The following is a 15,119-nucleotide window of genomic DNA, read 5'->3' on the forward strand; positions in this document are numbered from 1 at the left end:
GTTCAATATGTCTTGACCCTCATACTTCATGGTAAAATTGGTCAGAGATTTGGCCAATCATAATTGGGAGTGTGTTCCAGGCTTCAGAAATCGGCTGCATCAACATTTAAGATGACGGCTTTGACCCTGTGTGCAGCAGGGAGCCTCCTCGAGGAAATTTTCCCAAAAGACAAAACCTGCAATAAAAGACCAGGACAGGGTCTAACTGCTTTCTGCATCCAAATATCTTTCCCTAGTGTATATATTAAAATTAGAAAAGTACAAATGATAGCGGAAAGTGATGCATACCCAACTATGATTATTTTCATTGGAAAAATATAGTAAAATGAACATGAGCAGCCACTATAGAACACTCAGCAACTCTTCGAGTATTAAAACGTGTGCAAAAAGCATGCACAACCTAAAACGGTCAATAACTTCACTAAGTATTAATTAGTGGCCACTAATGATATTTTAAATGATCATCATGACAGTATATATTGAGAGATTTCAGTGATCCCTGTAGTTACCACATACTCAGGAATCCTTAGGTGATAAGCAAAGAGAGACCAGGAGCCGAATGATGCAGTATCTCTATATATAAAATCCAAGTCTCCCTGCTTCCTGTCCCTGTGTCAGTGCTTTTGCGCTACTGCGCATGTCCTGCACCAACACAGCCGTTGGGGCAGGAGGCGGTCGGCCGAGCGGGCGGGTGTGCGCGCGTGCATTGCAGACGGAGCGTGCGCGGCAGGCAGCAGTGAAAGACTTAGAGCCTGTTTTTAACGGGCTTAGGTCAGCTAGTCGTTAATAGATTTGGTAATTGTAAAGATATGTAACTATACTCGCATGAGTGGGCTTCAGATCCCTGCAACCACCATCTAAGCAAGCATGAAATTAACCACAGGTTCTGCCTGCGGTTAATACTGGATGATTGCTCTCCTGGGTTTGTAGTTTTGGGAAAATAAACTATTACCTCCAAGGTACGTCTGGCTAAATTTAACTCGTAGGGATCGAGGGGTCCAAGGTATGAAAAAAATAGTATTCTATAGAATTCCAATATTCAAAATGAGAGGTAGTCTCTTACCTCTCCAGTAAACCTGGTAAAATATTCACTCAAAACACAAAATAGACAACACGTTTCACGGGTACCAGCCCGCCTCGTAAGGTCAATACACAGTGTAGCAAAGTGGACAGGGTATAGGTGCCTCTGATGCGTCTAGATCTGGCTGGGAATAAAGAGGCTCACAGCTCTACTTATCTCTGTATTCTACACAAATGTTGACAAATCTCCTGAGACTAAACCAGCCAAACACTTTATGCAGAGGACCAGCTGTCATTTTGAGCCATCTTAACCTTGCGATAGCTGTTTCAGGTGATGGGAAAGATCAGCCTACCAGAGTCCAGGACTTTCCTGCAGAGATTAGTGCAACCTCTGCAGCCATGTTGTGGGCAAGTGCTCCTGAATAAGGGAAGGAATTATCCCTGAAACTATACTGCAGTAAAGGTGGCCATACAAAGGTCAATAGGACAATCCAGCAAAGGATGGCTAGAGAACAGTCTATTACGAATTGATCTACCACTTATGCACCTTTCGATTGCAATCCAATTAAGCAGAAATGTATTGATCAAATCTCTTCTCCCTCTCTGCTAAATTAAACCTACTGCTGTGCTCTGTAATTCTGTTGATCAATAAGAACAGACAGAAATCAGTCAGAAGCTTACCAGTCGGGACGTGTTGGGGATCAATAGATCTCTGACAGATTTGATCAGAGGTGATCAAATCTGGCGATATCAGCCCATCTATGGCCACCTTATTAACTCACAGTAACTAATCAGCAAAATTCCCTAACTTACTGAAATATAACTGGTTAGTATGCTGTCTCTGCACTACTTCTTTTCTCTGTGTTCTGCCTTATGAACTAAGCCTGTTTACGTGTTGATGAGGTTGTTTCTTCTTTTTTCCAGGAAACAGATTCCACTGCTTGTGTCTGGTCTGAAAGATTCTTGCTGCAGCCTCCCTCAGGACAAGAAGCTGATATGTGTACAAGAGCAGGTGAGTGTTTAGCTGTCCGGCCAAATTAATGGGTTAGTGTAAGCTACTCTCCTTGCAGTGATAGATATCCAGGTTTCAATGTTGGCCAGGGCACTAACACACAGCTCCAAACCTTATCCTCTACACCTTCTGACTCGAGCCCTTCTCCCCTACACCATCTGACTCTAGCCCTTCTCCCCTACACCATCTGACTCAAGCCCTTCTCCCCTACACCATCTGACTCGAGCAATTCTCTACACACAACTCCAACCCTTCTCCCTTAGGGCCAGTGCACACCAAAAAACTCAAGCAGATCTGCAAAACGCTAGAGGTTTTTGAAGCAGATTTCAGAGCGATTCTAGGCAGGTGTTCTAAACATCAATATTAAATGACAGGGAATTCAGTGCGCTCCACACTCCTGTATGTAAATGTAACACCCTATACTCCTGGTGCGCTATAATCAATGAGGGGTGTATACCCTCTGTTAATCTTATATTAGAGAGATTTCAGCGCTCAACAGGTAATACTCACTTCACCTAAAACATTACAATAATCACATAACCTAAAATTCCCACACAACACCTACACAGTACACTTTATAAAGAGTAATTGCAAAGGTCCTAAACCCTGGTCCTAAAACCCAGGACCTATTATTCTGACCTTAGAATACAAACACCACATGTAGGGGTAAAAAAGGGGGTGATAACCAGTCCGTTTTAAACACACACAGTTCTCATATAAACGAAGAAGGTGTTCTAAACATGTCTTGCGTTTTTTGGAGCGTTTTTGTGTAGCAGATGTCATATATTGTTACAGTAAAGCTGTTACTGAACAGCTTCTGTAACAAAAACGCCTGGAAACTACTCTGATCTAGCGTTTTTCAGAGCCGTTTTCCACTTTCCTATACTTTAACAATGAGGCAGAAATGCCTCAGAATTCTAAAAAATGCTGCAGCCCCCGAGTTTGCGTTTGTGGAAAAAAACGAACCGCTCTGGTGTGCACCATCCCATTCACTTTCATTAGCCAAGCGTTTTTCCCCCTGCAAGCTCCAGAACCGCTTCGGTGTGCACCAGCCCTTACTCCATCTGATTCAAGCCCTTCTCCTCTGCACACAGCTCCAACCCTTCTCTTCTACACCAACTGACTCCAGCCCTTCTCTACACACAGCTCCAACCCTTCTCCCCTACACCAACTGACTCCAGCCCTTCTCTACATGCAGCTCCAACACTCCTTCTCTACACCATCTGACTTGAGCCATTCTCCTCTGCACACAGCCTCCAACCCTTTTCTTAATGATTTGACTATGTATGAGGTTATGGGTCTGTACATTGGGATTCTAAATGCTTCATATGTTTGTCTGGGACACACGCCCTAAGGGTGTGTGTCTTGGAATATATATACCTTGTTAAGAGGTCAGTTCTTTAAGGCTATGAGTAAGAGACACTTAGGGCCATGTGCAATTCACCTTTTTCACCTGAATTTTCTCCTAGGTGATAATTTTAAACTTGTCAATAAAATGCTTTTTAAGCCACCAGAAAGCAAGAACTTAAAAAGTGCAGGAAAGTTATATTAAATCAAAGATGAAAAATTATCTCCTCGGAGAAAACTTAGGTGAAAAAGTTAATTGCATATGGGCCTTAGTCCGAAACATGTCAGACGTTTTTATACTGTGTCTGTGATTTGTGAATAAAGCTTTTTTGGACTTTTCTAACCTGGGAGTGTATGGACTTTATCCATACTCAAGCCCTTCTCTACATGCAGCTCCAACACTTCTCTACATTCTCTGACTCAGGCCCTTCACTACACACAGCTCCAACACTTCTCCTCTATGTCCTTTGACTCCAGCACGTCTCCTCTGCACACAGTTCCAACACTTCTCCTCTGCTTGCAACTCCAACTTTTCAACCCCTGCTATTTAAGCCCTTCTTTGCACACTGTGACTTGAGCCCATCTCCAACACACAGCTCTTCCAGTCACCTCCACTTGCCATGTACAACAGCCGCCCTCTTCTTTTGAAGTATATTCCTATGTCCAAGCAAAGCAACTCATGTTCTACTCTTTTACTCACCTCCCTTGACCAGCATGTAATTTCTTCTGCTATCCTTCTAAACTGACACCATACCTGTGAAATTACACATTTCATGTCATAAAATCTACTGGTCCCCCTGTTTGTATGTAGTGTACAAGATACAGAGGCGCCAAAAGAATAAAAGGTAATTAAATGAACTTAAAAAACCAACTGGTTAAACAGAGGAGGCAGCGGTGGTCTTACCCCCTCCAAACAGACACAGGCAAGGACTGCGATTCAGATAGTCAACAATTTATTCGGAACTCCAAAAAACAATGCAACGCGTTTCACGGGCCATACATCCCGCTTCCTCAGGCAAAATACAGTAGGAGTCACAGCATCTGTATTATATCAGCGAGCTCGGCTCCTCTGTGGCGCCGAGCTCGCTGATATAATACAGATGCTGTGACTCCTACTGTATTTTGCCTGAGGAAGCGGGATGTATGGCCCGTGAAACGCGTAGCATTGTTTTTTGGAGTTCCGAATAAATTGTTGACTGTCTGAATCGCAGTCCTTGCCTGTGTCTGTTTGGAGGGGGTAAGACCACCGCTGCCTCCTCTGTTTAACCAGTTGGTTTTTTAAGTTCATTTAATTACCTTTTATTCTTTTGGCGCCTCTGTATCTTGTACACTACATTGAGTCCACCCTGGGTGGAGGGTTGTTACCCTATTTTCCTGTCTACAGAAAGCGACTTTTTATTCCTGAGTGGGGTCAGGATTGTTCTCCCCACCTGCCTATACAGTGGTTGCCTATTGGTAACCCTGGTTTGTAAGTATAATTTTAACTTCTCATTTATTTTGTTGTCCCCAAGACGAATTACACTATTGGGGCTCTTGGTGTCCCTCTGCTTTATTTTTTTTTCATGCCCTGTTTGTATGGGCTCCCCTCTGTTGCGCTGCTCTGCCCCCCGTTTGTGGCTCCCACTGGAGCCAGTCAAACAGAAGACAAAGGATCACCATGATCCTTGTATGTCGGTGCTCCCTCCCGGCTGTGCACAGCAGCCATGGCCTGGAGTATGGGGTATGTGCACCCACCACAGTTCTGAAGTACGCATGCCTAGAAATTTCCCGGATGCGGCTGTGCTTATCTGGATGGGATCACTTGCCTACAGAGAGTGTGGAGTAGACAGAATATGCAGCACTTCGTCTTCTGTGCAACGGTTTCTGGTCTGAGCCTTTATGGGGTGCAGAGTGGTACAATGGAGGATAGGCCATGCAAACAGGAGGACAAGGGGATATTTAGAATGCCATACTACACACACTGGCATGTGCAGTTTCACAAGTATGTGGTCAGTTCAATATTAAATATCTTTCATTATTCAAATTGTGCAGTAATATACATCAGCCTGTAGATGGCAGTAAGCAACTGGGAAAATATGGCAACTGGGAAAATGTATTATTCAGATATTAGTGCCCATCACTGACTTGGGGGGATGGCTTTAGTTTAAAGAGTAACTGTCGGGCATAAAATCCAAAAATCAATTATTTATTTTTATCTGGTAAACAAGTAATAAGGAAGCTAACCAGGCAATCCAAAAGTTAAAATCTCTATTACTTTTCTAGTTAAAAATGTTCATTCCCCAGTTTACCTGACTCTTATTTGGTACACACAAAATTTGGTACACAAAAAGGAAGTTGCAGGGCATGCTGGATTGTCCTTTTTGCTACTGTACTTCCCCTTAGACTTAACTAATGCAGCCTGATTGGCAGAAGCCTCTTTCCCTCATGTTTTCCCCTCCCACACCTCTGTTCCTCTCTGATTGGCCAATATTTCTCATCAGTCGGAATCAATTTATTTTGCCAAGTAAGTTTGTACCTACAAGGAATTTGTCTTGGCAGTTGCTTAAAGAGGAACTGGAAAGACAAAACGTCCCCTGGGGGGTACTCACCTCAAGTGGGGGAAGCCTCCGGATCCTAATGAGGCTTCCCACGCCGTCCTCCATCCCTCAGGGGTCTCGCTGCAGCCCTCCGTGCAGCGGTGACGTCAATATTTACCTTCCCGGGTCCTGCGCAGGTGCTCTGACGGCTGTCGGCTCCTAAGTAGGCGGAAATACCCGATCGCTGTCGGGTCTGCTCTACTGCGCAGGCGCAAGTTTCCGGCGCCTGCGCAGTAGAGCGGACCCGACGGAGATCGGGTATTTCCGTCTATTTCCGTGCCGAAAGCAGCCACAGCGCCCTCGCTGGAGCCAGCAAACGTAAATATTGAATCTACAGTCGGGTCTGTCACCGGCTGTTCGGAGGGCTGCAGTGAGACCCCCGTGGGACAGAAGACTCTTTCGCGTTCCAGCGTGCGTTCCACTGTTGTCACTTCCTGCAATGCCGTCCACTTACAATACAGTGGGCGGCATTGCAGGAAGTTACAGTGGAACGCACGCTGGAACGCGGAAGAGGTGAGTCTTCCCCGCCCGCTGCCTCTTACTAATAGCGGCGGCTGCTGCTGAGCTTAAGCTGGAGGGGGAGCGCACATGGGGGACCCCGGTGAGGAAGGGGGGGGGGGGGGTCCTGCTGAGCTTAAGCTGCGGGGGAGCGCACATGGGGGACCCAGGTGGGGGGGGGGTTTCTGCTGAGCTTCAGCTGGAGGGGGAGTGCACATGAGGGACCCAGGTGAGGGAAGGGGGGGGTCCTGCTGAGCTTAAGCTGGAGGGGGAGTGCACATGGGGGACCCCCTTATGTGGCGTATGCTACGCCATGGGTCGGCTAGTGTATATTACAAGTCAAGGACAGTATGCGAGTATAGTGGCAGTAAGCAAGGTGAGAATTGTTCATTTTCAATTCTGTGCTGATTACTTTCAAGCAGCTCTAGCGTGGTTCAGCATTAAGTATGGCTACTGCCTGCGGAAAAAAGCTGTTCCTGTGTCTAGAGGTTTTAGTTGCGATTGAATCTTACTCCTGAAGGCATGCGCTGGAAGATGGAGTGAGCTGGATGAGAGGGGTCAGAGGTAATTTTGGTTGTTCTCTTTCTGCACAAGATCCTGCAGGGAAGGTAAGCTACAGCCAATTATCCTTTCCGCTGATTGGATGATGCGCTGCAGCCTCTCCTTTTCTAATGCTGAGCAGGAGCCAAACCATACAGTCATAGATGATGTTATGGTGGATTTGATGATTGCAGTGTAGAAATGCACCATTAGATTTTTAAGTAGGCCAAACTTTCTCAGCTGCTGTAGATGGTACATCCTCTGCTGCGCTTTCTTGACGATAGTGACCGTATTGTTATCCCATTTTAGGTTGTTTGAGATCGTGAACCCAAGAAACTTTAATTACTCTACCTAGGTTATTGTGGATCCATTTATGGTTAAGGGGAGGTGCTGGGGGGGAAATCTCCATGGTTTTGAGAGGATTTAGTTCCAAGTTGTTGCTGCTGCACCAGGAGGAAAGCTGTCTCACTACATGCCTGTTTGCAGACTCATCCCCGTTTTGAATGAGATCAACTACTGTTGTGTCATCTGCAAACTTCAGAACCTTAACAGATGGATCTGTAGAGATGCAGTCATTGGTGTAAAGTGAGTAGAGCAGTTAGGAAAGCACACAGCCCTGAGGAGCACCAGTACTGACTGTCAGGGAGCTTGATGTGTGTTTCCCAAGTCTAACATGCTGTCTCCTGTCTGTTAAGAAATTGGTTATCCATTTGCAGATGGATTCAGGTATGTGTAGCTGGGAGAGCTTGCTGTGTAGCAGGGATGGTGTTCTAGTATTAAAATCAATCTTACTTTTTTTTCCTGATAGGTTTTTCCTCCTCATGCCCCCAGGCTCTAAGAGGGTACGCACGGCCGCAGAAGAGAAGTGACAGGCAGGCTGAACCAGCCTGATTGGCTGAAGCCTCTGTCACTCACCTCTCTGCGCTGCGATTGGCCGCCTTGTCTCCCCTTCACTGCGGTGGATCTAGCCGTTGTTAGAGTGCAGGGAGGGGGCCAGAGGTTGTCTCTGTCCTCTGCCCCCCTCCGCCAGTAGCATGTCCGCTCGGTCTCTGTCCACCTGCTGCATGTGCCGCCACCGCATTCCCCCTCTTCCCCGCACTGATCAATGGGGAAGGATAAAGGCGGCGCACACACTCGCCTTACAATGGTTCCAGGCGCTGCAGTTCCCTTCTATACTCTCTGCACTGAGAATAGATGAGAACAGCAGCGCTTGGATCCATTATTAGGTGAGTCTGTGCCTGCTCCATTTATCCTCCCCGCTGTGCTCAGAATAAGTGCAGGGAGGAGGGGGAGTGGGGGTGGGGGGAATCTACCCTAGGAACCAAGATGGCCACTGCCAGGAGGGGGATAGTTCATTAAGAAGATTTAAAAAATTATTAAATCTAATAGGTGGACATTGCAATACATCTGTTATGTAAGTAGAGCAAGTATTTATCTACTTACATGTGTATTTTTGTAGGGGGCATATTATAGCTAAGTTGTTCTTTAACGGCGGCGTCTGTGAATCTATTAGGCCTGTAGACAAATTGCAGAGAGTCCAGCAGGGGATCTGTGATGGATTTCAGATAAGCCATTATCAGTTTTTCGAATGCTTTCATAACCAATGATGTCAAGGCAACAGGCCTGTAATAGTTTAACCACTTTCCGACCGCGCACTCATAACACACATTGGCAAAATGGCAGCTGCAGGACCAGCGACGCAGATCTGCGTCACCGGCTGCAGGCTAATTAATCAGGAAACAGCCGCTCGCGCGAGCGGCTGCTTCCTGTCAATTTTTGGTGGGGGTCTCCGTGAATAGCCTGCGGGCCGCCGATCGCGGCTCGCAGGCTAAATGTAAACACGAGCGGAAATAATCCGCTTTGTTTACATTTGTACAACGCTGCTAACAGTAGCAGCGTAGTACTAGATCAGCGATCCCCGGCCAATCAGCGGCCGGGGATCGCTGTCACATGACAGGCAGGAGCCTGTTAGAGGCTGCACAGGACAGATCCGTTCCTGTGCAGCCTCTGATCTCCGGGGAAGGGAGGGAGGAGAGGGAGAGGGGGAATCCTGCGGCGGAGGGGGCTTTGAGGTGCTCCCCCCCCCCCGCCAGCCACACGCAGGCAGGATCGATCAGACACCCCCCCCCCCCCCCCCAGCACATCATCCCCCTAGTGGGGAAAAAAGGGGGGCGATCTGGTCGCTCTGCCTGGTGTTTGATCTGTGCTGGGGGCTGTAGAGCCCACCCAGCACAGATCAGCGAAATCAGCGCTAGTCCTTAAGGGGGGGGGGGGGGGGTAAAGGCTGGGTCATCAAGTGGTTAAGCATGTAGGTTTTGATGTTTTTTTTTTTGTGTCTGTGAATACAGGCGCTAATTGATCGGCACAGAGTATCAGACATTTCGCAGTTAGAGTCTGGTCCTGGTGCTTTGTTTTTCTGTCTTTTGAAGAGTTTGTTTACATCTGATTGGCGTATTGGTAGAGCATGCACATCTGGGGACAGGTTAGCAGATTGTATCTGGCCTCCTGTGTTGTGTAGATGCTGAGGGGTAGAGACGTTGGCTGGCTGGAGGAGTGCTCAGTTTGTCTCATGTGTGCATTGTCTCATGCTGAGACAATGCACTTTCTATAGTGATGGGCGGGCAAATCAGGCAGAGGAGACTAAGGGAGAAATTACATCAGAATTGGCTTTAAAATAGCCACACTTAAAGCGTAATATAACCTTGCATTTCAACTTTGCTCTAAAACATTATTTACAGCATATTCTATGCAACCAGCATTTTTTTTTTTTTTACTAGACCAGCATTGGAAGGGTTACACACAGAGTTTTAAAGTTCGGTGGAGAGAACTGCAGACGCATCCGCTTAGAAACATTTAACTAAACAGAATTTAACAACTGTGGAATGTGACTCACTCTCTCTGACTGTGCAGGAGCTGGAGGACAGCCAAAGAGTGTGTAACATTCCTCACTGGTTACATTCTGTTTAGTTAAATGTATCTATGCAAGCTTCGGATGCGTCTGCAGTTCTCTCCACAGAACTTTTAGGGCCCGTTTCCACTATCGCGAATCCGCATGCGTTGCCCGCATGCAGATTCGCACAGCCAGTACAAGTGGATGGGACTGTTTCCACTTGTGCGTTTTCCTGCACGTTTTTCTGTGCAGAAAAAATCTGCAGGGTAGGGCCCTCAGAATTCGCCTGCGTGTGGAATGCAGGCGAATCGCACACAATGTATTTAATAGGGAAATCGCATGCGTTTTCCCCATGCGTTTTTTGCCGCGATTTCGCATGCGATTTCGCATAGGTACCCATGTTAATTCACACAGGCAGTGACATGGTTAAAATCGCATCACCCTAACCTATGCGAAATCGCATGCGAAATCGCGGCAAAAAACGCATGCGGAATCGCACCCGCATGCGATTTTGCCTGCGGTGATTCGCCTGCGATTCCGCAACGCTATAGTGGAAACGGGCCCTCAAGCTCTGTGTGTAACCCTTCCAATGCTGGTCTAGTAAAAAAAAAAATGCTGGTTGCATATATGCTGTAAATAATGTTTTAGAGCAAAGTTGAAATGCAGGGTTATATTCCGCTTTAAAATGGGAAATGTTAAGGATTTTCTCTTTTTTTTTTTCTGTAGAAAAATCACTAAAATCAAAACGTGGACAATGCGATACATATGTTAAGTAGAGCTTACATAAGCTTAAATAAGTATTTATCTACTTATATATGTGTTTTTTTTCTGAGATAGTATGGCTGGCAGCTCCTCTTTAATAAGGGTCACTTTAACCCTTTAAAGGGTACCTGAGACAAAGCAATAGTCGTCCCCCTTGCTGTCCTCTGCTGCCTGGATCCTTTGCTATGGGTCCCAGTGATTTGACCATTCGGCACAGGGCCAGTCAGTGCAGAATGTTCTCGGACGTGCACTATACCCTGACAGGCCAAATTACCAGGAGCCATAATGGAGGATCCAGGTGGTGGAGGAGGATGGCGAAGGACCAATCTGGCCGAAGCGGAAATAGAAGATTGAAAGTAACTTCATTTAAGAGCGCTTTACAAGACGAGCAAAAAATGTTTGACTTGATAAGCAAGCAACATCTTGATGTACAAGCACAACACATATAAACGCATCACCTCCTCACAACTGAGCCAATGGTTCTTCTCCCTTTTGACGCTGCAGGATTTGACTTAAAGGGAAGGTTCAGGGAGTGGGTAAAAAAAATAAAAATCCATATCCACTTACCTGGGGCTTCCTCCAGCCCGTGGCAGGCAGGAGGCACCCTCGCCGCCGCTCCAGAGGCTCCCGGTTGTCTCCGGTGGCCGACCCGACCTGGCCAGGCCCGGCTGCCAGGTCGGGCTCTTCTGCGCTCCAATCTGCGCCACACGCGGGCGCGCTGACGTCATCGGACATCCTCCGGGCTGTACTGCGCAGGCGCAGTAGTTCTGCACCTGCGCAGTACAGCCCGGAGGACGTCCGATGACGTCAGCGCGCCTACGTGGAACGCAGAAGAGCCCGTCGTTGGAGCGCAGAAGAGCCGGCCACCGGAGACCATCGGGAGCCTGCGGAGCGGCGGTGAGGGCACCTCCTGCCTGCCACGGGCTGGAGGAAGCCCCAGGTAAGTGGATATGGATTTTTATTTTTTTTTACCCACTCCCTGAACCATTCCTTTAATCTGAGTGTAGTGACTGTACAATGTCACATTTCAATGAAAGCCTCAAAAGGAGGCAAAAGCAAATATCATTGGAGAAGTTCCTTGTTAAAGCCGCTCAAAAAAAAAAAAGGTTGGGACGAGCCAACAGATAGCAGTGATTCTGTTATAGTGAAAGTCTTTTTTTACTTTAGTAAGGTACTTTTGTATTAAATATTTTTCTATAAATATTTTTGAATTGTGGAACAAATCATCTACGTTTCCATTAATTATTTTGGGGAAATTCGCTTTGATATAAGAGTGCTTTGGATTACAAGCAGGTTTCCGGAATTAATTGTGAACCAAGGTTCCACTGTAGACTGTAGTGTTCAGTGTAACACTAAATGTGCCTCCTGTTTCTTGTTACAGAAAGACAAATTCATGAAGACCATGTGTGGCCCCAAGAAAGACTCCTGGAAGGACACCCACAACTGCTGCATCAAGGAAGATCTAGAGGAGAGGGCGGAATGCTTTAACTCCTACCTGCAGAGCATCTCCATGGCCATTTCACAGAGGATGAAGATGGAATAAGCCACACAGCAGCTCATTTACAGCTTAACGCAATCCCAGGCAGATACACCCATATGGAGGAGTCAATCACATCACAGTCCCATGAATGAAGACCACTTGTAATATACGTCACAAACTTCATTTAACCCAGAGTACATTTCTGCCTTGGGTGTGGGGGATCAGTTTTTCATTGTAACCTTTTCACAAAAGCCTGTATGTAGCCTGCTGCTGCGTAGCTTCATTGCGTAGGTAACACAAGAGTGGAAATTCCAGTTGTAGTTGTATATTGGCAATTTGCTCGTCCTGGCCAGTGGCCACAACTCTAAGTGGGGCAAGTTAACAAAAGCATAGCTAATAGTGAGGGGCTGTGGTTTTCGCAAGCTGGGAGTAGCTAGAAAATCTATAGTGCTTGTAGTATAAAAGCTTGTTCTAAGTCATATTCATCTGAACCACAAGTCTTATAGGGGTCCTATATAGAAGCCCTGTGATTGTGCATCATCAGCCTGTATGGAGGTCCTTTGCCACTTCCCAGTCATCCTACCAGAGACCTCAAGTATTCACCTAAGCATCCTAGATGGCGGTCCTTTGCCACTGCCCAGTCATCCTACTCAGAGACCTCAAGTATCCAACCTAAGCATCCTGTCCAGTAGCCCTTCCATTGAAAGGCATCCTCTCCAGGTGCATTGTGCTGTTAATTAGGCCCCGGCCAGCAGCAGCATTTGACACAATTATTTCAACAAAAATAGTTCCTAACACAGTAGTGAGAGATTTGGGAGCTTTTAATATGAATGCTGAAGAAAAGTATGACGTTTTCAGGCTTTAACTATCCTTGGTTAAGGTTAAGAGATCGTTTTCCTAAGAATCACTGTAAGCGTTTAAGGTAGTCTAAGGCTGTGTTTTGATTTTTTTTGTTTTTTTATGATTTTCTTTTTTCACTTTTCATCATTATGGTGCTCTCCTTTTATTAGGCATAGTGCCCGGAGGCCAGCTCACCTAACAGTTTAATCAAGTCATCCTCCTGTATTTTCCCAACATCCAAAGTGTACACATTGGTCAATCTAATCTTAGCCATCTCAGCTATCTATTGAAAGGTTATTGGGCTGGAAGCGTCATATGATGTACATACTCGACTGCTGTACACTATCCTTTTTCATATAGCTCTAACACTAGGAGCTGCTGGCCTAGATCACCCATTGGTTCCTTATCTCTGACACTAAAGATGGTCAAAGAGATACTCCTTTCTGGATTATGCAGCAGGGAATAGGACAATTTAAAACCATCATCTACTGCATTTGATCAGTTCCGTATGAGGCTGCAAAAATGAGCATAACATTAATATAACATATGCATCAACTCTACATTATTACCATTGCAGTGACCTTCTCTGTCTATTTCTTATTCCTACCCTGACCTCTTCTACATCTGTCACAAAGCCATGGTGGTGAGTCTCGCTTCTTCCCATGCACTGTCTGCCTTGTTAGTAAATTCAGAGCCAAGATTGAGGCTACCATTAAATAACACTGGGCTCAAGTGAGAATTCCTTTTGGTGTCTTTGAGAGAAGACTTGTAAGAAGTCTAAGATGAACCAACCTTCTGGTGGCCATCTGAAGCTGATTTAGCTATGATGGGTGTAGGAACCATTTTAAGAGTTGGCCTACATTTGTAGTATTTTTTTCCAGATGTTCCAAGCTGCATATATAGGTGTAGTAGAGACCTCTATAGGTGTACTGCACTTAAATGGCGGTCACTTCCCAAGCCTCCCTATTTTGCCCATTACTGTGGTTTTGGTTTTACTGGGCAGTCATAAGGCTTGGCATGACTTTGCATCCTCCCTGGTATTTGTATGCCTAGGCATCCCATGTTTAGTGGATCCTGGGTTACACCCAGAGGAAGCGCGGCGTGTTGGGGTATTAGTAGGTGCCTGCACAGTCACTGTAGAAGCAGGTTGGAACATTTGATGTGCTGTGCCTTGACTTAAAGTAAGTTTTAAGTGGGAAAAAAAAAAATCAAATGGCAACACTGATAGAAAAAAATAAGGCCATGTTCACAGTGAAGCAATATAATGGCTGCTCAGTAACATGGCGGGTGCATTGCGGTACAGTGGACTGTGGCATGGTGGGTTTTCGCAAAATGCGCACCCTAACTGGTCCAGTGAAGCATTCTTTTCATTGACTATATGCTTCACTGTATGCGTCCCAATGTGCAGGTAACATACAGCGCTGCTTTGTCGATCCACTGTATTGTGTTCTTACTATCACAGGGAATGCAACACAATGGTCATTGTGAACATTGCCTAAATCTTTTCTCTATATTCTGCAGTCACGTCTGTATAACCAAACCACTGGTGTCTTTTGGTTTAAATACCACTTGATAAGGTAAATGCAACCAACAAAGACTTTGAAGTGATAAAATATATTTTTGTATATATAAATGCAGTGGAAACCAATAAAATATGATTGGAAACATTAATAAAAATTTTAAGAAGCGTAAAGTGTGTGCTTTGTTTTCTGTTTTTGGTTTGAGATGAAGAAGTTGACCCATGGCTACTTGCAAACAAAGGGTTTCAGCTTTGTAGAAGGTAATGCAAGTCGTTACTGGCACTTGGCCCATCTCCTTACACCCTTTCCAGTTGTTGTGCATTCTTTTTGGAAATACGTGGGTGTACTGATGTACAGTCATTTTTTTTTTTCTCTCTTGGATCAATCCCTCCTTTCTTAGTATCGATTTTTTTTCCATAGTTTTCAAGCCCATTCAATTGAACCTGCTAAAAGTTGATGCCCCAATATGCTCGGCCCAATTGATCATTAGATCGATCTCAATCTAAAATCAGTTGACTTGATTAAATGTATTGGATGAAAGATATGGCCCATGTGTTTGCGTGGAGATAAAGAGGGTTAAAGTAAACCCGAGATGAATGTGGCCGTAGTGTGCACAAGCGCCTCCGGCTTACTG

General features: G+C 45.7%; 1 protein-coding gene across 2 annotated transcripts in view; it reads left to right on the forward strand.

The window, feature by feature from the left end:
• Nucleotides 1–14,658, forward strand: part of ECM1 (extracellular matrix protein 1) — a 73,842-nt gene extending 59,184 nt beyond the window's left edge. For both annotated transcript variants that reach the window (XM_068253239.1, XM_068253238.1), the window contains 2 exons: nt 1,945–2,032; nt 12,027–14,658. In XM_068253239.1, coding sequence (XP_068109340.1) covers nt 1,945–2,032; nt 12,027–12,188 — 250 coding nt within the window. In that variant the 3' untranslated portion in view covers nt 12,189–14,658. The remainder of the gene's footprint in view (nt 1–1,944; nt 2,033–12,026) is intronic.
• Nucleotides 14,659–15,119: the final 461 nt, after the last annotated feature.

This window comes from Hyperolius riggenbachi, chromosome 9 (assembly GCF_040937935.1).
Source record: "Hyperolius riggenbachi isolate aHypRig1 chromosome 9, aHypRig1.pri, whole genome shotgun sequence".
Classification (NCBI taxonomy): Eukaryota; Metazoa; Chordata; class Amphibia; order Anura; family Hyperoliidae; genus Hyperolius; species Hyperolius riggenbachi.